The sequence below is a fragment of the Tachypleus tridentatus genome, chromosome 1 (genome assembly GCF_004210375.1).
Source record: "Tachypleus tridentatus isolate NWPU-2018 chromosome 1, ASM421037v1, whole genome shotgun sequence".
Classification (NCBI taxonomy): Eukaryota; Metazoa; Arthropoda; class Merostomata; order Xiphosura; family Limulidae; genus Tachypleus; species Tachypleus tridentatus.
This window is the reverse complement of record NC_134825.1, coordinates 156,295,838-156,319,471: the sequence shown is the minus strand read 5'-3', so window position 1 is coordinate 156,319,471 and position 23,634 is coordinate 156,295,838. Positions and strand designations below refer to the sequence as shown.

At 36.8% G+C, this 23,634-nt stretch overlaps 1 protein-coding gene across 1 annotated transcript in view; it reads left to right on the top strand.

Annotated features, from left to right (window-relative positions):
* LOC143228318 (synaptosomal-associated protein 25-like) overlaps positions 1-23,634 on the top strand; it is a 40,650-nt gene that overhangs the window by 412 nt on the left and 16,604 nt on the right. The window contains 2 exon segments of the mRNA XM_076459591.1: positions 22,352-22,434; positions 22,436-22,470. Coding sequence (XP_076315706.1) covers positions 22,378-22,434; positions 22,436-22,470 — 92 coding nt within the window. The 5' untranslated portion in view covers positions 22,352-22,377.

Sequence of the window (23,634 nt, the reverse complement as noted above, 5' to 3'; positions counted from 1 at the left end):
TAAAATTGCATTTGGAATATTTTCTGTGGCAGAAGCCGTTTGCTTGCCCTGACATGAACTGTTTTTTTTTTCTTACCTATCACTTCTATCATTAGAGTAAAGAAGCAGGGATTCGAACCCTCGTGGCCCTCGATGACCAGGGAGGTAAGACAAACCCCCTACATTATAAGTTTTGAGTGTATGTTATTTGAAGTGACGTCTATGAAGAATCGTCATTGAGATAGACAAAAAATCAGTTATTTGTTTGTGTTTAATTTATTTAAAGTGCCAATATTAGGTTTTGAAACATATTCATTTTAAATTTTGTTGTGGATCGTAAAATATATTAATTATTCAAGAGCGATACTAATTATCTATGTACGTATGTGTATATATAACACACTGTTTAATCCCGTGTATACGTTTCGATGGCATTTGTATTAATGTACGTTGATAGTAATAATGTTTGATTACATTTTGAATACAGTAAGATCGTGAAATACACACTTTGTTGTAAGTGTGTAGTGGATTTTGTTGCGAGTTTGATTGTGTATACAAACTTACTCAAGATTTAGTTTCTTTACGTTACTTAGTTTAACTTGATCTGAACCTTGTTTTCGTTTGGTCTTCCATTAAACTTCCCTCAAACCTATGCTTAAGAAAAAACCCAATATCATATTAACTTTCTATTTTGTAGAGATAGAGAAAAATAAGATTATAAAGTGCTGTTTTCTGTTAAGTCGTCGTGACACTTTGCATCGACGTATAAATACATATCAATTAAATATTACACGTAATCAATTTCAATTTTAAAATTCTGAGTTTCACCTTAAGTTATAAGAGATTGTAACGATTGTACGATGAAAACTGTTTGTTTAAATTTGCGTATGAAATAAGTAAAGGCTAGCTTTATGAGAAATTTCAATTAGTGTTGGTTGAACCAGTTTCATATTTAACGTTTAATTGTTTCGAAATTATATTTGAAGGATAATTTTTTAAACATTTCAAAGTAATGAACCTCATGTTCCCTTATGTTTAGAAATATCTGTAATAGTATTATAAGCAACTGAACCAAATTGAGATTTTGAAATGTTCCTTGTATCTCCTATCAGTTCCACTTTTTTATGTTGTAGTTGATTATATTTTAAATTGTTAAACTATATAATACCACAGATATTGTATAAAACCACGTTGAACTAAATAAGTGGATAAATGATACTTAAGACTTATTTTTATTTATCAAACAAGTGTTTCAGTGAGACGGATTGAGGACAGTGTGTGTCCTCCATGATCACTGACTCTCGTTTGAAACAAACTAACTTTTGATGTTGCGTTTGACGTTACTTTGAAAAAACACAAGAGGCATACTATATGAACAGTTATAACCACAAGACTTCACTGCTATATTCAAATTAAATCGACACCAAAATTTCTCTAATTTCTATAAATATTTAAGAAGGTTTTTTTTGAACGATGTTTCAATTGTAGGCAATTGCTCTAAATATTTCTTGACATGAACTGAATTCTCGTATTTTGGTTTTGTGTTCAGACAAAAAAAAATTTGTAAAACTATCTTTTGTATTATATAAGACTTTTTGAAAAATGTTAATCTCTTGTATTCAACTGAAAAAAAAATGTTTGACAGTTGTTTATAGAAAATGGAACCATTTTTTTCTAATTATACGCCAGTTTTTTGCAACAAAGTGTAATTTCTTATCTTGAAAAATACAAGCTATAATAACCAAATTACCCTCCTAATTAGATTCTTACTTGGAAACAAACACCGTTTTCAAGTAATTTTCCTGACATAAATTGTGTTCTTACTTTGAAACAAACAAACCTAAAATTGAAAACAAACAAACTTTTAAGATGTCTTCAAAAATAATAAAGAATATAAAAAGTGAACTATATAATAATATTTGGGTAAGATATTGTTTACAAAACCTGGTGAAACATGGCCCCTATCCCAAGTTAAACACGATGTTCATTGTCAGTTTTAAACAACGACTGTTGTTGTATATCCGTCTTCACTAGTGTATTTTTACGCTAACAATTACATGATTTTGTTTGTTAGTAAGCTCAAAGCTCCACTGTTGGGTGTCTGTGTACGCATTCTATCCACCACATGTATCGAAATTCTACATACTAATAATAAATAAATATTTATTGTACATATTTATTTAAATTAAGCCTACCTTAAAATTCTAAGAAATAAAAAAAAAATATATTAACATCTTACTTTTCCTCGTTCCATCAAAAATGATGGTTTTAACTTTCGGAAGGACCTGACGATAAGTTACTAGCAGAATAACGTCACGTAAGTCTACTTTGCGATATGCTTTCATAAAAGTTTCCACAAATTGTATAAATATTCCAGTAAGATAAATGCTGTATATAATCCCAGGTTTTGATGTGTTTTAAAAAATAAACTCCTCTATAATCCCTCCCGCCATTAACAAATAATAATCTTAAATCCCTTTAGGATTTAGTTGGCAAATTGAACTTTGATAATTCACCTAAGAAGTGTTTTAGCTTCAGGAAATTAGATTACACCCATATATCATTTTAAATAAATTGTTAGTTTACCCTTTAATATATTGTAGTTTTCAAAATATTTTTACGATGAAGAAATTCAGGTGTGTGTTTTTTTTATCGTATTAAAATCATTTTCCACCAGAGTTCTTGACATGTACCACATTTTTATAGATTTATCGAAGAATATTTAATGTTAAATTTAGTTTGAAACAAACCTGATAAGGATATCATACTGACGTTGTAATTTATCTGCACGTCTTTGTATGGGTTTAATGCTCAAATTCATTACCATATTCCAAACAGTTCTAACATAGAAAAATATACACTTGGTAAATGAATTGGAAACAGATGAAACCATACTTTTGTTAAAATAAAATTCAAATTACCAGTCACGTAATTTACAGATATATATACAGTATTTTCATACGGATTATTTCTCTACTGATTCCTTAAAACTTTATTGTCTGTCTGTCTGTCTGTATAAAATCATAAAATGGATTAACAAGAACACAGTTTTCTTGTCCAGTTTTGAACAGTTCTTAAACTGATTTAATGTCATCTTTAAAATAAAGATGCATCAGGTAAGTATGATATCAAACCCTTTGATTTAAGTGTCATTAAACTTTAGTCAGCTAAATATTCTAAGATGTCAGTTGAGGGACCTGTGTCTTAAAAATTTTTAGTTAGTTTGTGATTTCACTGTCGTTAGGGGGCTCAGCCTAGTAGATAGCATGGTGCTTTTATTGTACCTGTTAAGTAAAAAAGAATGCTATTTTTAATATTTTAAGCTAGTATATGCGTTTCTAATGTTCTTAAGAATTCATGGTAGAGGAAAGGTTTATTGGTTGTGCTAAGAATCAGCCAAGTAAACGAGTTTGTTGCACTTAGAACACTGACATTTCGTCCTCAGGATCTTTGGTTAGAATATAAGTGAATTTATTCCTTTTTGATACCTTGTCTAAAGGACGAAATGAACACCCATAAAGACTTAGGATAATCATTTTATGCACTATTAATAAAGGTAGTCGCTATTGAACGAGTTTGGTTTCTATATAAACCTATGATCATAAACAATATCTATAAACTCAGAGAAACAAACATATCTGGACTTATTTGTATTTCTGGATGGAATGGCTGATACATTTAGTACAATAAAATCGCTCAACAAATAGGGGGAAAACCTGACAACTTGTTTTAAAACAGAAATGTTAAAATTATTTCTAGTTATAAAACTTTGGTAAAATGTTGTATAAACTAATTTGATAACACTGCACAACAAAGCTTTTGCTTCTTGAACACTGTTGGGTGTCCCTTATAGATTTTTGGCTGCTGATCTCAAAAATCACATCCAGATTTGCCCATCATCGAAATCTTCAGTTTTGTCATGTTTTTTCTTATATTTGTGTCCAAAAATTTTCGTTTCTGTAAAAGACCTATGAACAATGTTTTGTGCAGTCTGGACATGTCAGGCATGAAATCAGGCCGGGTTGGAAGCTGTTCTGTGGAAGTAAGCAGCCCGGGCATGCCTGGCCAGGCCAGAGCCAGCTTGACACTGTCTCAGCAGGTTATAAAAGTGGCTTGCATACACAGATGCTGCTCATTGGATTAATATAGACCTTATAGTGTGTACATATTGTTTCAGAATATAGCATTGCCTCAGTAGTACTGTAACAAGTAAGTTAGATGTTATAGACGTTTTACAGGACGACTGGTGTCGGTCAATATGTCTCGTCAATGTCGTAACAGCCGCGATATATTCTGCTGTATTTGTGGCTTGTTCATCAGAGACGTTCAATGACTGCTCTTGTGAAGAAAGCATATCATCTGTATTTCGGCTGTAAAATTGGTGATCAAGACCAGGAATGGGCGCCTCACATTTGTTGTGCGACATGTGCTGTCTGTCTTAGAGCTTGGCTCAGAGGCACTCGAAAGACGATGCTGTTTGCTGTCCCGATGATATAGCGAGAACAGAAAGACCATGTGATGGACTGTTACTTCTGTGTTGACTAATGTGTCTGGTTTCTCTGCCAAAAACAAGAAGTCAGTTGAATATCCTAATATGCTGTCAGTATTGAGACCCGTGCCACATGACAACAGTCTTCCAATTCCGAAACCACCAGAGGAATGGACCTTAGACGAACCAGATGAAGAAACTGTAATGCAGGGAACTGGCAGTGACATTGATCCGGATTTTGAACTGTGCTCCTCAGGCGATCCACATCTCATGAAACGGAATTAAACGATCTGGTCAGAGATTTGGGTCTGTCAAAAGTAAAAGCCGAATTGCTAGTTTCGAAACTGCAGGAATGGTATTTGCTGTCACCAAATACGAAAATTTCTGTTTTTCGAAAGCCGCCAAGATGATATAACCAAATTCTTTGCACAAGTTGACAGTCTCTGTTTCTGTGTTGACATCGAAGGATTGTTCTCTGCTTTGGGTTTTGACCATGACCCGCAAGAGTGGCGTCTCTTTATTGATTCATCAATGTTAAGTCTCAAAGCTGTTGTGTTACACAATGACAACGTTCACCCTTCAATATCTGTTGGCTATGCAGCACACATAAAAGAAACCTACGAAAACATGGAATGTTGTTGAAGCACATCCAGTACAACTGGAATATCTGTGGAGATCTGAGAGTCGTTGCTCTGTTACTGGGACTACAGCTCGGCTATACAAAGTACTGTTGTTTCATCTGTGAATGGGACAGTCGTGCCAAAGAGTCACATTATTCTAGACAGAGCTGGCCACTCCGTAAAAAGTTAGTTCCAGGACAGAAAAATGTGGCGCATGAACCGCTTGTCGACCCGGCAATGATTGTTTTGCCTTTTCTTCACATAAAATTGGGATTTATGAAGAATTTCGTGAAAGCAATGAACAAAGAAGGCGAAGGTTTTCGTCATTTAAGACAGATGTTTCCGTGTTTTGTGTGTTTGTGTTTTTCTTATAGCAAAGCCACATCGGACTATCTGCTCAGCCCACCGAGGGGAATCGAACCCCTGATTTTAGCAGATGTTCCCAAGAATAACTGAGGCCAAGATCAAAGAAGGCATTTTTGTTGACCCTCAGATAAGACATGCTATGAGTGACAAGCGGTTCGAAGATGTGTTAGTTGGGCCGGAAAAGATTGCCTGGAAAGCCTTCAAAGATGTTGTTGATAATTTTCTTGGCAATTACAAAGCTCCACATTACACTTAGCTGGTAGACAAACTTCTCAAAGCATGCAAAACAATGAAGTGCAACATGTCACTCAAGATTCATTTCCTCCACTCACACTTGGACTTCTTTCCGTCAAATCTCGGTGCTCTCAGTGACGAATACGGTAAAAGGTTTCACTAGAACATTGCTACAATGGAAAAACGATATCAGGGCAACTGGAATCCGTCAATCCTTGCTAACTACTGTCGGGCATTGAATACAAACGAAAATCAGGAGCAAAACACTTTTAATTATGTTGAACTTAATAGCGTATTAGAAACATAAACGCAATTAAATACGTTATTGCCGATAAACAGTTAACTGTCTATTTCTCAGAGTTCCTACGTGATGAAGCAAAACCAAAACTATATCTGTGCATACCCACCAGGTACCTGTCACAATCAGCAGAAACTTTTCAGGAAGCAAAACTTTTCAAAAAAAATTGTGCAGTATAATAATATGCTCTGGATATTTCAAGTAATATTTATAGTTGATCAGGAAAATTTTCTTGCCAGGTACATCAGGAGCATTTATTTTATTCCAGTTAAAAACAAAGCTGTAAAAACGTATTAATAAAATTAATATTTTAGTTAATAAAGTTAAATATATATCTGTATAACAGATATACACAGGAGTAGGGCCCGGCATGACCAAGCATGTTAAGGCGTGCGACTGGTATTTTGAGGGTCGCGGGTTCGCATCTCCATCGCCCCAAACATGCTCGCCCTTTCAGCCGTGGGGGGCGTTATAATGTTACGGTCAATACCATTATTCGTTGGTAAAAGAGTAGCCCAAGAGTTGGCGGTGGGTGGTGATAACTACCTGCTTTCCCTCTAGTCTTACACTACTAATTTAGGGACGACTAGCGCAGACAGCCCTGGGGTAGCTTTGCGCGAAATTCAAAAACAAACAAACTCTGATCAGCATGTCTACCTATAAATTTGACCGGCCATGTTTCAAACACGGTGTTTTTAAGCCCCTCGGTGTGGATTCCTGTACGTGGTGAGGGGACCTCCCAGGGAAGGTTCTGTTCTATCTGGTTACCTTCTCTGGGATCTAAACATCCACCCACGTGTTTGCCGTGCGTGGCGACCCGTGAAGGGGAGGAGAAGATCCTGGTGGTTGAGGGGTCCAACCCTAACACACCACTTTGGCCTCGAATTCCTGTAGACGGGCGGCCTTTGGGTGGCCCCCCTTGGGTCAATCGGCTGGTCCACTTGGGCTAGAGTCAACCAAGTACCAGTGTTGGAAGTTCTCAACGGGTGTTGTGGACATTGTGCCTGATGCTGGTGTTTGGGTATAGTGCTCACGAAACCCTGGCGTTGCTGCATTGTCCTTGCGTGACTTTGTAGTGCGTCCCCTTGTAGGGCTCCATGGTGGGTGGGGTCAGTGGGTACCGAACTTTTTTCCTTTTCCTATGGATCCTCAAAAAAATTTAAATAAAATTGTAAAAAAACAGTCAATGGGTAAGCGACCACGTCTTGAATACTCAGAACAGCAATCTTCAACATCAGTAACACATGTACCTCATTTTCTTATATTACATTCTCTTTCGGAAAAACCTTTAGGGCAAATGTCCCCTTTTTTTTATTCAAAAGGGACTAGAGGGACTTGCTGGCTCTCCAAAATCAGTAAAGAAACTTCGATCTGGTGACATATTAGTTGAAACATCCACATCCCAACACAGTGAACTCCTGTTGAAATCAAAGGCAATTGGGGATATACCTATTGAGGTTACACCCCATGCTGCCTTGAATTCTTCACGAGGAGTTATTGTTGAAAGGGATTTGAAGAACGTTCCCGAGTCAGAGATTCTCGCTGGTCTCTCCACTCAAGGAGTTTCTGCAGTGAGGCGCATCTCCACTCGCAAAGATGGAATTACACTGCCAACAAATACCCTCGTTTTAACATTTACTTCACCACGTGCACCTGCCACTATCAAGGCAGGTTATCTCATTTGCAGGGTTCGGCCATACATACCAAACCCTCTTCGATGTTTCCAATGTCAGAGATTCGGCCACTCAAAGACATCTTGTCGTGGTTCCCTGACATGTGCTCGTTGTGGAGGCAAGGACCACGATGCCTATGACTGTGACATGAACCCACATTGCGTAAACTGCAATGGTTCTCACCCTCATACTTTCATTCTTGCCCAAAATGGTTGGAGGAAAAGAGGTGCAGCGTTTGAAAACGACACATAACATTAGTTATCCTGAGGCTCGGAAATTGCTGTCCACAACTCCATCTCGGACATATGCTGCTGCACTTCATTCCACAACTACAGTGGGAGTGCAGACAGATCTCTCTGTGCCTCCAAAGAATCGTTTTCAAAACAAATGAAAAGCCTTTTGACCTCCGTGGTTAAAAGGTTGATGAATCAACTACCACACCTATCTCTGTCCCTCCCATACCTTCCAACACACCTCAAGATCCACGTCCTTCAGTTTCAAATACAGGCATTTCTTCTGATACATCTTTTCTCCCACCACAAGAGACAACACAATTATTCGTTCGCGTCCTCAGTCACTAGATTCCCCTTCCAATAACAAAACCTGCCCACCCGACACAGAGCAGGATCCATGGAGGTTGATAGACCTCCTCCAACTAAAGACAGTAAAGAAAAAAGACGTGGTCGTAAACCGAAGGGTTCTCCAGCCACTTCACCTACCCGTTCTTAAAATGGCCACCTTGATACAATGGAACTGTCGAGGTTTACGTTCTAATCTGGATGATATCAAAACGCTGATTGCTTCCTACCATCCTGTTTGTCTTTCTTTACAAGAAACATTTCTCAAAACTGCTGATACTGTCTCCATTCGGCAGTTTTCTCTGTACAGAAATGACAGGTTGTGTGATGGTCGAGTACATGGAGGGTGGCACTGTTGGTTGATCAACACGTGCCCACCCTGTCTTTGTCACTCAACACACCCTTGAGGCTGTAGCCATCCGTATTTCCTTGGGTCATACCATCACTGTTTGTTCTCTGTACCTGTCCCCTGGAAAGACTTATGATCAATCAGATCTGGATGCTCTCGTTGAACAATTGCCATCTCCGTTTCTAATCCTAGGGATTTTAATGGACATCATCCCCTCTGGGGAAGTGCTATTATTGATGGGAGGGGCCGATCTGTAGAGCGGATGCTCTCTGATCACAATCTTTCTCTTTTCAATACTGGTTCTTCCACTTACTTTCATGCACCTAGTCAGTCCTTTACCGCTATTGATCTCTCAGTTTGCTCCCCTTCATTATTTTCCCATTTTTCATGGAGGGTTGACAGTAATCCACTAGGCAGTGATCATTTTCCAATCCTTATAAGAGAGACTGGCCGTGGTCGATGCCACCCTACCCGCGTGCCCCGGTGGAAGCTGGATCAGGCAGACTGGTCCACTTTCACTGCTCTCGCAGAACTTGATCCTGCCATCGTAAATCAGCCATCAATAGACTACTGTGTAGCAGCGGTAACTGACTGTATTACACATGCAGCTGCTCAGTGTATTCCTAAAACCTCGACACGTTTTCCACGATATCCTCGTCCGTGGTGGAATCCTGCTTGCCACTTAGCACGGAAGGCTCAAAAGCGGGCCTGGGATACTTTTCGTAGATATCCCACACTTTCAAACCGGGTTGCTTTCCAACGGGCCCGTGCACATGCTAGGTGGGTAAGACGTCACAGCCAGAAGGAATCTTGGATTAAGTTCACAACCAGTATATCTTCTACCACCAGTTCCAAGATCATATGGGACAGGATTCGAAAGGTTAATGGACACTACAATTCTATCCCCCTCTCGATCTTACTCTCTGATGGTCAGGAGGTGACTGATGTTCGGAACATCGCTAACACTCTAGGTGAAAGCTTTTGCCGGGTATCTAGCACTTCTGCTTGTTCCTCCACCTTCCTGGCCATCAAGACTCGGGCGGAGCGATCACCTCTTTCCTTTCGAACTAACTGTTTCTTTGACTATAATCGTCCTTTTACCCTGGTGGAACTAAAAATGGCCCTTCATCGGTCTGCCAGTACGTCTGTTGGACCTGATGATATTCATTATGACATGCTGCACCATTTATCTCCTGCTTCTCTTAATGTCCTTCTGATTGTTTTCAACCGGATCTGGCAGAAGAATGTTTTTCCTGATGCTTGGCGCCAGGCTATTATTTTACCTTTCTCTAAGCCAGGGAAAGATCCCAAGATTCCTTCAAACTACCGTCCAATTGCTTTGACAAGCTGTCTCTGTAAGACATTAGAAAGGATGGTTAATGCTCGTCTTGTTTGGTTCCTTGAATCAAACAACCTCCTCTCGCCCACCCAGTGTGGGTTCCGTCGACAGCACTCCACCACAGACCACCTAATTCGTCTTGAAACATCTATCAGAGAAGCCTTTCTCAACCGCCAACATCTTGTATCAATATTCTTTGACATAGAGAAGGCTTACGACACAACATGGAGGTATGGCGTTTTGCGAGACCTCCATACATATGGGTTACGTGGCCATCTACCCATGTTTATTAAAAATTTTTTAATGGACAGGAGATTCCAGGTTCGTGTGGGTTCGACACTTTCCCGTTCTTTTGTACAGGAACTTGGAGTCCCTCAAGGATGTGTATTGAGTGTTACACTCTTCAGTATAAAGATAAATGCCATCACTGAACAACTCCCTCTCACTGTTGCGAATGGGCTGTATGTCGATGACTTTCACATCTCATGTCAGTCGTCAAACATGAGATATATTGAGCGGCAACTACAAACCGCCCTCAATTGTGTACGGAAGTGGACTATGGCGAATGGCTTTAATTTCTCTCTCTCCAAAACTGTGTGCATGCACTTTTGCCGTCGACGGGGTATTCACCCTGATCCTGAACTTCATATCGGTGGAGTTTTGCTGCCAGTTGTCCCGGAGACCAAGTTCTTGGGGCTTATCTTTGATCGTAAACTGACCTTTATACCACACTTAAAGCAGCTTCGGGTCAAATGCACAAGAGCACTGAACATCCTCCGTGTTCTCTCTTCTACCAGTTGGGGGGCAGATCGCTGTTCAATGTTAAAGGTATATCGTGCTCTTATTAGATCGAAACTCGATTATGGATCAATGGTCTATGGCTCTGCCAGACCCTCAGCCTTAAAGATGCTGGACCCCGTTCATCACCAAGGACTTCGACTCTGCACTGGGGCTTTCCGTACCTCTCCAGTTCAAAGTATATACATTGAATCTCATGAACCTTCTCTACACCTTCGCCGTTTGCAACTATCTTTACAATATACTTCGAAACTTCATTCCTTACCAAAGCATCCCACCTGGAAATGTGTTTTCCTTCCTCGGTGGGCAGTACTTTTTCAGAACAGACGATCTGTCATTGCTCCGTTTGGCCTTCGCATCCGGAAGCAATTGGATGAATGGGTCTGTCCTTGGATAACATTGCATGTTCCACAGGTCGGCCCATCCCACCATGGCTTATTACAGCCCCAAATGTGACCTTTCTTTCAGTCACCTAAAAGGCAGATACTCCAGATTGGAAGTACCGTCTTTTATTCAATGAATATCTTTCAAACAATCATTCAGTTCCTATTTATACAGATGGTTTCAAATCAGGTAATTCAGTGGGCTCTGCTATGGTTTGCTATGGATCAGTAGTTGCACGCAGAATCCCTTCTACAGCTTCTGTGTTCACTGCTGAACTGTATGCCATATCTCTTGCCCTGGATCATATTGCAGCTGAGCAGTACTCCAACTGCACTATTTATACTGATTCGCTTAGTTCTATACTTGCCTTGGAATCGCTACACGTTGGCTCACATCCTATTCTCGCTGATATTCGTAACCGACTGGCCCGTTTCTCATTAGCAGCTACTTCAATCCAGTTTTCTGGATACCAGGCCATGTTGGTATTCGCGGGAACGAGCTTGCAGACATGGCAGCTAAATATGTCTGCTTCAGCACCATCACTCCTATGCCTATTCCGTACATGGACTATGGTGTTATCTTCAAGGGTCGGCTCCGTGCCAGCTGGCAGTCCACTTGGAGTGAGCAACGTGACAACAAACTTTTCAAATCAAACCCAAAATTGGACTTTGGCCATCTAGCTTCCGTAAAGTTCGGAAGGAGGAAGTTGTTCTCACTAGGCTACGCATTGGTCACAGTTTTTAACTCATCATTTTCTTTTATCTGGAACTGATGCACCAATGTGTAATTTGTGTAACACTCAAATCACTATCAGCCACGTTTTACTTTCTTGCCATCGTTACAATTCTCAACGACGGCAATATTTTAAACATATTTTTTCCCAGGGTCAATCTGTAACATTGGACAGAGTTATTGGTGATGGTGACTCTGTCCACCTTGATAATGTTTTAATTTTTTAATGGCCATTAACCTTTTAATCTCATTTAAGTGTTGCATGTTTATTCATTACACCTTTTTAATTGTGGTTCCTTTTTACAGTTTTAATCTCTCTCATTCAATTTGACATTGGACAATAGCCAGAACATTAAATAACTCGACACCAGGACTGGAAAGGCCAACTTCAGGTGACTAACGCTCCTGTTTGAACTATCCGTTTGAACTACTCGTTAGTCATCCTGGCGAGTTGTTATTATACTTTACTGCATATCATTTCACACTTTTACTAATTAACTTTTTTAGTACTGGCCATATTGACTCATAACCCGGAACCAGGACTGGAAAGACCAACTTCAGGTGACTGACGGTGGTTTTTATACTTACCTGTTAGTCTTCCTGGCGGGTTACGATCATTACCATTCTGCTACAGGTAGTTCTTTACAACCCTGTTGACTGGATGTCAACATTGGTTTTTACGCCATTTTCTGTCTTAATTGCCGTTTTGCTTCTATCTTCAATTACTTCTACAAATTTTACTCCATTTACTTGACTTTATCCTTTTACTGGACATTTGGCTACTCATTATTACGATTTTGCGGAGTGTCTTTTAAAACTTTTACTTTCTTTTACATTTTGATAATAGCTGCTATGACACATAACCCAGAACCAGGACTGGAAAGGCCAACTTCAGGTGATTGACGGTGGTTCTTGAACTTACCTGTTAATCTTCCTGGCGGGTTATGATCATTACCTTTTTGCTAGAGTAAATACCTTACAACTTCTTATACTCTACCTTTTATCTTAACATTGTAGACTAGGTGTCAACATTGGTTTTATACTTTTTTGTTTTACCTTCAGTTCCATTTATGTCTATTACTACATTTATTTATTTATTTATTTATTTTTTTACATTTTTACCGAATGTCTGGCGCAGATAGCCTCGCTGCTTTGTGCCATAAAACACTAAATCAATCAATCAATCAAGTGTTTTTAAGTTAACGGTTTAAATCATGTGCATTTAATACTCCGAGGGTCGCGGGTTCGCGCCCGCGTCGCGCTAAACATGCTCGCCCTCCCAGCCGTGGGGGTGTATAATGTGACGGTCAATCCCACTATTCGTTGGTAAAAGAGTAGCCCAAGAGTTGGCGGTGGGTGGTGATGACTAGCTGCCTTCCCTCTAGTCTTACACTGCTAAATTAGGGACGGCTAGCACAGATAGCCCTCGAGCAGCTTTGTGCGAAATTCCAAAAAACAAAACAAACAAACAAACAAGCATTTAATACACAACTAGTAGGGAGAATTTGTAACTTAATTTTTAAAACCACTTGTGTGATGACTATTTGATTCGGAAATTCACACAAAGCTAGTCAACTGTGCTAGTTGCTTTTAGTTTTGAACTGAGAAGCTCAACAAGAGACAACTGATCAACAGCACCTACCATCCACCCTTAGACTATTCTAATCGAGTAATAGAATTTACAACAATGGAGCGTGAAGCATGAACTTTCTAATCCACACTCCAGCATTCTAACATTTAGGCCACGTTTAAACTACCACTTGTTTCAAGTTAGGTGTCAATGTATGTGTGTGTGTTGTCTTATTGCAAAGCCACATCGGGCTATCTGCTGAGTCCACCGAGGGAAATCGAACCCCTGATTTTAGCGTTGTAAATCCGTAGACTTACCACTGGACCAGGTGGAGATGTGAAATGATAAGTGTATACATATCCAAAAAAATAAAATACAAATCTCGTAAATGCGGAAAAATAAAAAACATAATATAATACATGTAGAAACATCATGAAATACGTATGTTACTTCAGAAAAAAAGGCTCTCAAACCGTATAAAAAATCTTATATATGTATAATTTATGCCTATTCTTTAAAAATGAATCAATATTCATTAACAAGCATTACACAAAAGTCCACCTGGTACTTTCAATCGAAATAACGAACAACTTTAGCCTCTATAAATGTGTACAGTATAAATTATTCTATATGTTTATACGTATATATGGAATTGAATTCTGTTTTTAACACATACGAAGAAATATTACCATAACGTGCGAGTCACAGAAAACTAAGTTTATGTCTTTTTTATTGGTTTCCTGGGTCGTATTTAATGGACAGTTCACTCCAGTTAGCATAAGGCTCCGAGTACATAGACTCACAGAAACATTCGCCATATTAGATTTTATAACCTACTTTTCTGTTTTAAAAGGTCATTTTTCGTTAAAACCAATTCTCCAGTTGTATATAAATTATTATTTATGTATTTCAGAACGGATGGTATGGGTATTATCACTTTTATTGATAAGCAGAGAACAACGTTTCTATCTTCCTGGGTCATCTTCAGGTTAACAAGGAGAGAGTTTGCAACTGACCGTTGCGGAACACATGTCTTAGAGACGAGAGTATAAACGGGTACAGGATTATAGGGAGCGTTGCAGTTAGATGTTAGGTTATTAATTAGTATAGATGTAAAGGTGTTCCTTTATATTATTTTAATTTTGGTTTTAGTTGTTGTATAAGTAGGGCTACTTTGATTTTGAGTCTGTTTATATTTGTTTCACTACTTAGTATCTGAGTGTTTTCTATGGTTATGTTGTGTTTATTTAATTTGCAGTGTTCAAAAACGTGTGAATGTGTTTTTTGTGTTCTTTGAATCTAGTTACCATTTTTATGCTTGTTTCTCCAATATAGAAGTCGTGGCATTATTGCATTGTATTTTATAAATTAAGTTGGTGTTGCGTTTCTCAGTGTAGTTTTTACATAGTATGGACTTTAGTTTTGTACCTGGTTTTTGATTCAATTTTTTGTTTATTGGAATGTTGTGTTTTAAGTTGTTTTTTTCCAAATGTTGACTATTTTTCGCTGATTTCGGTAGCATATGATATGCAGCAGTATAAGGTTTTGTAGTTTGCTGTTGTTGGTCTAGGTATGTGCGTGTAATGTTTTGTACTGTGTGTCGGTTCTACTGATCTTGAAGTTACAAAATGCTATTTGGTTAGTTTGTTTGTTTTTTTCTGTTCACAGATGAAGTTAATGATGGGGTGTATGGAGTTAACATGATTGAAAAAAACTAAGTGTGTGTTCTGTAGATGTGAATCCAGCAATTGTATCATCAACATACCTGGACCAGTACATTGGTGGGTGTAAGAACCGACACACAGTACAAAACACTAAACATTCAACATTTGGAAAAAAACAACTTAAAACACAACATTCCAGTAAACAAAAAATTTAATCAAAAACCAGGTACAAAACTAAAGTCCATACTGTGTAAAAACTACACTGACAAACTCAACACTAACATAATTTATAAAATACAATGCAACAACTGCCACGACTTATATGTTGGTGAAACAAACAGAAAAATGAAAAACTAGATACAAAGAAAAAACACATTCACACGTTTTTGAACACTGCAAATCAAATAAACACAGCATAAAGATAGAAAACACCAAGATGCTAAGTAGTGAAACAAATATAGACAGACGCAAAATCAAAGAAGCCCTACTTATACAACAACTAAAACCAAAATTAAAATAATATAAAGGAACACCTTTATACCTATACCAATTAATAACCTAACATCCAACTGCAACGCTCCCTATAATCCTGTACCCGTTTATACTCTTGTCCCTAAGACATGTATTCGGCAACGGTCAATTGCAGACTCACTCTTTGTTAACTTGAAGATGCGCTAAGAAGGTCGAAACGTTGTTCTCTCCTTATTAATAAGTGTTAATACCCATACCAACCGTTCTGAGATACATTTTTATTTCAAGTGGGTTTCTCGTCATCAAGAAATTCTTATTTACATTCTCACATTAATCTTCAAGAATCTGAGACACAAAAATGAACTTTTCTGTTGGTATTTAACAATTATTAGTAATTGTGTTGTGTAACCGAATTATCATAAACTAAGCCTTCCAGTGGCACAGCGGTATGTCTACGAACTCACACTGCTAGAAACCAGGTTTTGATACCCGTGGTGGGCAGAGCACAAGTAGTCCATTCTGTAGCTTTGTGCTTAGTTTCAAATAATCAATCAACCATAATCTAAATATCAAGTCTTACAATTTAAGGTCAACATTTGATCAACCAGGGTTTTATTGTGTAACTAAGTTTCCATAAGCTAAATATCAAGTTTTGCACTGTAATCCAAAACTTTTGATCAACTAGGGCTCTATTTTTTCAGTTACTTTTTTTCCATATTAGTTCTAATAATTATTTAGTTAGTAACTTTAAAATTATTGATTCATTTAGGATTTCATACTATGAGAGTCATAATGATAGGGTTGCGTATAAATAACTATTGTCAATAACTTACTTTTGTTTCAGATTTGTCTGTTAATTACCAGCAACACCTACAATTCGTGATCTACTTTTGTGTAACCATTACCCTTATATTACACCTATTTGTCTCTAGGTGCGGTTTGTGATTTGTATTTGTTTTCATTTTTGTCGCTAATGGAAAGAGAACAATGGACACGTAGGTACAAAGTTCGACACATCTGTTTCTAAACAATAATCGCTTATAGTAACATTAAGTACTTATTTTACTAACTCACTACAATTGTTCCCTCTCAGTTGCTTTAAAAATATATGAAAGCAAGTATAAACAAGGTTCTGAATAGAGTGGAAATTACCGTTATCATTAAGTGAACCGTGAATAAAAATATCCATTATATCCAAGTTTTGGTTTTGGGGAGGGAAATCGTTAATGTCATTTTGGTCCATTGCTACATCTCTTTCTGAGCTAGTTTTCCGTATAGCTTAACTTTGATAATTCACTTAAGCTCAGATTATGATGCACTCCTTTTTATTTATGAGCTCACATCTCGTCTTATAAGCAGTGAAATGTATTTTTTGTTAGAAAGTTTGTTGACTTGCTTCATCTCAGGGCTTACTATGATACTTATTGCTACAACACAGACAAATGGCTTCACGAGCACTAAAGCCAGCATCTAAGTCCTCTAACCACAGAACTCCATACGAAAAGACAAAATCTTAACAGAAATTTAATGGTGTTAGTAGTTCACCAATAATAATCTGTACAAGCAGGAGGTTCAGTTATTACTTCATATAATTCGCCTTTTCGTATATCGTAAATAAGAAAAGATACCAGATTTTCTAACATTTTCTGTTTTTCAATCATATCACATGAAATATGATTGGATTACCTAAGCTACTCAAAATATATTTTGTTTCATGGTACGAAAGTAAAAATATATCGAATTGTTTGGTCGTTATAGTGTTTTCTGTGCTTTTCTTCACAAATCAGTCACTACAGCACACTTTTCGTGTCGTTAGCTTCTGTTCCGTTAAAATGCTGACGAATTAAAATTCTTTATATATCTAAGACTTTAAAATTTAATAATTGCACATACTTTATTCTGCAGTAGAAATATTCAGTCAGTTTAACTTGAGAACCGAGTTTTATACAAATACATACATATATATATATATACATATATTTTAAATAACATAAACTTTTTATTCGTCGGAACTATGTGTGCACATGATATGGAAATTATGCAGGTGAACTGGAACGTATATAAAAATTTTCTGAATTTTCGAGAAGAATGAAAAATAAAATCACAAATATAATCTCAACAGCTTTCACATGAAAACTCAACAACACAAATGCTATCACAATAAGGATAGAATATCAAATGATGTCGGCTGCTGGATTTACACATTCGCGTTAATAGATAACTAGGCTGAAACTATTCATCGTTGATAACTTTGATGTTAATCCGGTTCAAAATTGTCAGAAAAAGCTGACGATGTTGCAGTTTAACATTATCCTTTTTACAACCAAGTCGGTGTGTAAGAATAATGTCCGAGTAATACGTTGTTGACATAAGAAGCACCACCTAGCGTTATTTCATGCTAACAAATAACATAAAACCAATCTCTAATGGTGAAAGCCTCATGCTACTTACGCGATTAAGGCCAGCAACATAAAAAAAAATATATAATTTGCAAGTAAGTATAATTCTATCAAACGAACAAAGTAGCGATAGTTTTTTGTTGATAGTGTGCTAACGCAACTGTTGGCATACATCAGTTAAAAAGGAGTTAATTTCATGACTGTGTTTAACTGAAGACAGTTTGACGTTAACACAGTAAATAGGCCTAGTTGAGGACAGTCCCTCGGCGTCAGCAAAATAAGTAGGCCTAGTTGAAGATAGTCGCTCGGCGTTAGCAAAGTAAATAGGCCTTGCTCACTTAAAGGCAATTCCTTGACGTTAACAACTGGATGTAGTAAAAGACAACTTAATGAAATAATAATAGTAACTGAAGCTAGTTGGAGAAGCTCCTTGACACTAACCAAGTTAAAGCATGTAGAGAGAACAAGTTTTTGTGTTACCCTGGTAAAATAATCTAGTTGGAGACAACCCTTAGTGTTAACAAACAAAACTGGACTTGGAGACAACGTTTTTTACGTTAATCATAATTATGTAAATAATTTCTAACTACATTATAGTTCGAGAATAAAATACGTTTAATGCTTTGACTATTTTGTAACAGAAGAAATGTAATGGATGTTGTCTATGATATTAAAATTGTTACATATTATTTACTCTTTTATTTTATTCACTGCCAGTTACGAATTATTAGTTTAAATTTGCAGTGAAAACGTTAATTATCGCTGAATATAACATCATTCATCAGGTTTCTCTTTGGAACAAATTGAACAGTTTCAATTACTAGAGAAATTAAATGGAGAAGTTCTTATAGTTAAGTCGAAACAAAGTTGAAAATAGGTTGTCTTACCAAACCTTATTTACTCCTATTCTACAACACATGTTCACCAAACATACTCGCCTTTTCAGCCGTGAGGGCGTTATAATGTAACGATCAATCCCACCATTTCGTTGGTAAAAGAGTAGCCCAAGAATTTGCGGTGGGTGCTGATGACTAATTGCCTCCCCTCTGCTTCTTACACTGCTAAATTAGGGACGGCTAGCGCAAATAGCCCTTGTGCAGCTTTGCGCTAAATTCAAAACAAACAAACATATAAACACATTTCACCCTTTCAGCCGTGGGGACGCTATAAAAATTAAAATCAATCCTACTGGTAAAAGAGCAACCCAGGAGTTGGCGGTGATGACTATTTGCCTTCCCTCTAGTCTTTTATTGTTAAATCAGGGACAGCTTTTGTTTGTTTGTTTTGGAATTTCGCACAAAGCTACTCGAGGGCTATCTGTGCTAGCCATCCCTAATTTAGCAGTGTAAGACTAGAGGGAAGGCAGCTAGTCATCACCACCCACCGCCAACTCTTTGACTACTCTTTTACAAACGAAAAGTTGGATTGACCGTCACATTATAACGCCCCCACGGCTGGGAGGGCGAGCATGTTTGGCGCGACTCTGGCGCGAACCCGCGACTCTCAGATTACGAAGCGCACGCCTTAACGCGCTAGGCCATGCCAGGCCTGGCAGGGACAGTTATCACAGATAGCTCTCGTGTAAATTTGCGCGCAATTCAAATCAAACTCATCACTATTCTGTTTGCGTGTTGCAAAAAATTTGTCTTTGACACCTTCTCAGACGAAAAGGTGTGTTGGAGTTTGATAGGAAATAGAGTCACTTCGCCCACACTAACTGTCGTTAAAAGTTATCAAAGTTTAATTTACATATATTTTTTTTTATTTTCTTGTCATTAAACAAACCAAATGAAACATTTGTATTTTTCTTTTCGTCTATCCACTTTTTTTTTTTTTTTACAAATATCTTATCGTAGAACGTATTCCTTCTTATATTGAGTAACTAAGTAACAAAGTTTTTAATATTCGAATTATGTACTAGTTTTACTTAAGATTTTATCAGAATATTCTAGTTTTCAGACATACGTAGCTGGAATCTTCTCTGTTGCTATTTTTATTTATTTTGTATTACTCTGTTTCTCTCATTCTTATGTGTAGATTAGCTATAGACTTTTTTTGCTCTTCAGTTTTTTACAGTTAGAGTTTCTACTTTATTTTACTTTTTCCCGAGTCGTCGAGCTTATGAACCACATCACTGTCCTTTTTTTTTCGGGAGGAAACTAACAACATCATTTACTTACAGTAAATAACTTTTCCTAAATGCCGTCAGTTTCGTATCAAATGAACCCCGTATTTACATACATTTGTTGTTGTTATTATTGATGCTTTTGGCTACTTGCTTCTGCCATTTACATTCGACTTCCCAGATATCCATTCTCCGCTGGGATTGAGCCACGTTTTCTGAGATGAAAGACGTGTGTCATTAGCACTTTTGCTTTTTTTTAATGCGTTTACTATATCTCTAACTTTTCTTTCTTTCATTGGGCATCTTTCTGTATAGTGTTTAGGATGAGTTAGGGAACATATAGTGAATTTATGCTTTGTGATATTCACAACATAAAATATATTAACTCTCGTTTAAAGTTTCTTCAAATAGTGAGATTTTTTATTATTGTAGAATTCTATCTAGCGAACGGTCTCTAAAAATCCTGATTTCACTTCACCACTAAGATTGGATGGTCGGGGTTCAGTCAATTCAAAACTCTGACTGAAGCAACTTCTCTAAAAGAGTAATAAGATTTATCCCCCATCTATCTAGCGTTAGCGTATTCTTTACATCCACTAAGTTGGTGGATAACGTTATCGAATACTCTCTCCTATTCCTCAATTTGAACAAATCCAAGCTTTTTGGCTTCAGAAAACAGATTGCGTCACGGTGTCAGATGAGGTTCCACAAGCACTTTCTAGAACTTAGATCAATTTTTGTTATGTACATTCCGTGATCTGTATGGTTTCTATTTCAGATTAGTCCATCACGATCTTGGTGGTATAAAACTGGGCATTACCTCACAACGAATAGCACAACTGGGTCTAATACCGTGTTACTATATCGTTAAAGCATTAAATTAGCTCGAGGGGAGCGCACTAACATTTAGAACTAATGTCTCCCCCATGAGCATGTTCAATATTATTGCATGAAAGATGTCGTTCCCCTGAGGTTCTTCAGACACGTACACATGGAATGATTTACCTGAAAAGAATCTAGGAGACAAGCTGCGTTACTACCAATTCCATCAAAAGTCTCAACTAACTGTTGGATGCTATGCGTTCTATTTCAGTATTAATGTACACCTTCTCCAAGTTTAATCACACTCACAAAGCATGCTTTTCATCACTTGTTTGCTTTTAGTCGCTCCATTTGCCGTCCAGAAATTCATAACAATATCACGTGATATTAGCTGTTTAAACTACGAATAATAAGTATAGGAACGTTAGAACCTGTACTGTTAATGATATTTTGTTTTAATAAGACATCGATCATCATTGCCAATTCTTAACTGCCTTCACATTCATTTGTACAGTTATTTATGGTGTTCGTTGTTAAGGAGGTCATATGTTTGATATGTCATGACGACATTGTTATTCAATAAAATATTCTATAGAGTAAAATATGATTTATTTTACGGGCTGTAAAGTAAATGATGGTTTTTGAAGTAGCTTTGATAAACAGTTGTACCAGTTACCTGCATAGAAAGAAGAGATTTCTGTTTGACACATTATAAGATATTTATAGTGAATATTTTATATTAGATGACGAACAAGTGTCTCAAAGCTACTAGTCCAATGTCTTCTTATTAGAAGGTATCATCTGCAGTCTGACATGCTGAAAGCATAATTAACTTCCAAGTCTGTGTCATCTGTGACGAGGGCAGAATGTTCAGACTCGACAGATATAGGTGTTTAAAATGTGATCGAAAGTCACAGAATTGGATCTAACTTTAGTTGGAGTATTTTTGTCACAACTTATTTAACTTGTATTACAATTTTGTCGTAAAATAGCAAGTGATAATTCAGTTTTTTTCCCTGAACACTATACATGTAGTAAACATTTATTTATTTAATTAGAAGCTGCGATATCAAAGTGCTCAAGTTGAATATTAATATATTCTACATGACAGTTTCAATCGTGTGTGTGCTACGGTTTTAATATGTAACCAACATTATGTTACTTCTACAAATATAAGTCAACTTGTGTAGAAGTTTCTTTTAATTGTAGATGATAATAAATTGTAAAAACTGAAGCTGTACTATTATAGAAATTGTAAAAAATAAAACATTATTGTGTTTTTAGACTGTTATAAGTACCAGTATATATACTCCTAGAAAATTCAAATTATTTAGATATTTTATTCTTTCTTTAGCCAAAAGAAGAAGATCAGTCTTTTTTAACGCGTTAAACATGTTAAAATACAGTTGTTAATGTGTTAAACATGTTAAAATTTGAAACGTTGTGGAAATTTTTGTGTAGAACAATTGGATAGGATCGAAGAAGATATGGACAAGATTAACGCTGATATGAAAGAAGCAGAGAAAAACTTGACTGGAATGGAAAAAATGTTGTGGTATCTGTGTTTGTCCCTGCAACAAGTGAGTATACATAAATGTTGTGGTATCCATGTTTGTCCCTGCAACAAGTGAGTATACATAAATGTTGTGGTACCTGTGTTTGTCCTGCTACGGGTGAGTATGCAAAAGTGTATAATTCCCCTGCACTACAAATTAGTAAGTATTGTCTTTACAACAGTTTCAGTTCGAAAGTTCACTGAGTGAACAATGTTCTGGAATGCTTAAATTTTCAATGTTCGTGCAATTATTATTATGTAAGCCAACTTTCCTTACGAGTAAACAGTTATGCTATATATTTACAAAAAAGTTCATTTACATTGTCCCTACAACTCAGGTTCGGAAACAATGATTATTAAACCTTCAAATAATATTCATGCATCATCAAGGATTAGGCATTACCAGCTTGTACGTATTAGCATTAGCTAATCCAATAAATATATACATATATTCAAACCTTAAATATAGCTATTACTTATGTATACATTTAATTATTAAATGTACTTGATACAAATGTATTTTCATAATAAGTATTATTTTTTATTTACAATATTTTTATTCTGCAGTGCAAATTATAAAAAAAATATACAGTTTTCTAAAGTTGTTTGTCATTAGTCAACCATAACCAAATATCATATTTGGATGTTTCGTTTTCTGTGAGATTCGGTTATGGTTTAGTCATTGACACAGATATTAAATGTGCACTCCAGGCTTATATCTCGGTTCTCTACATTTCTAAACGCTTTTTATTTCGCAGCATCAACAGAAACACATTCTCAAGTACGTAAAAACCGTTAAAGATAGTCTCGTACGATAAAGCACAGGTTAACTTATCTTATTGACGTTAAAATTATAGTACTTTATCAAATATTCAAGCTGTATGTTCACGAATATCTGTATTCATCCAATTATTTCTGTCTTCTATAACAGGATGCTCAGCTGAAAAACCTGTCTAGAAAAGTTTCAGTTGGTTATAGGGTTAATTTAACTGTTTCTAGTATATAAGTTGTTCAAACTGTGTAGCTTAATAAATAATTGGAGCTTTACATATAAAAACTATCTACAACAGAGTCATGTTTTAAAACAATGAAAGGAGAATCAAAAAGAAAGGAAGGACACCTTTCGTTGCACGTCAGTAAGTCTACAGGCTTAGAACACTACGAATCGGGTTTCGATACCCTTATTGAG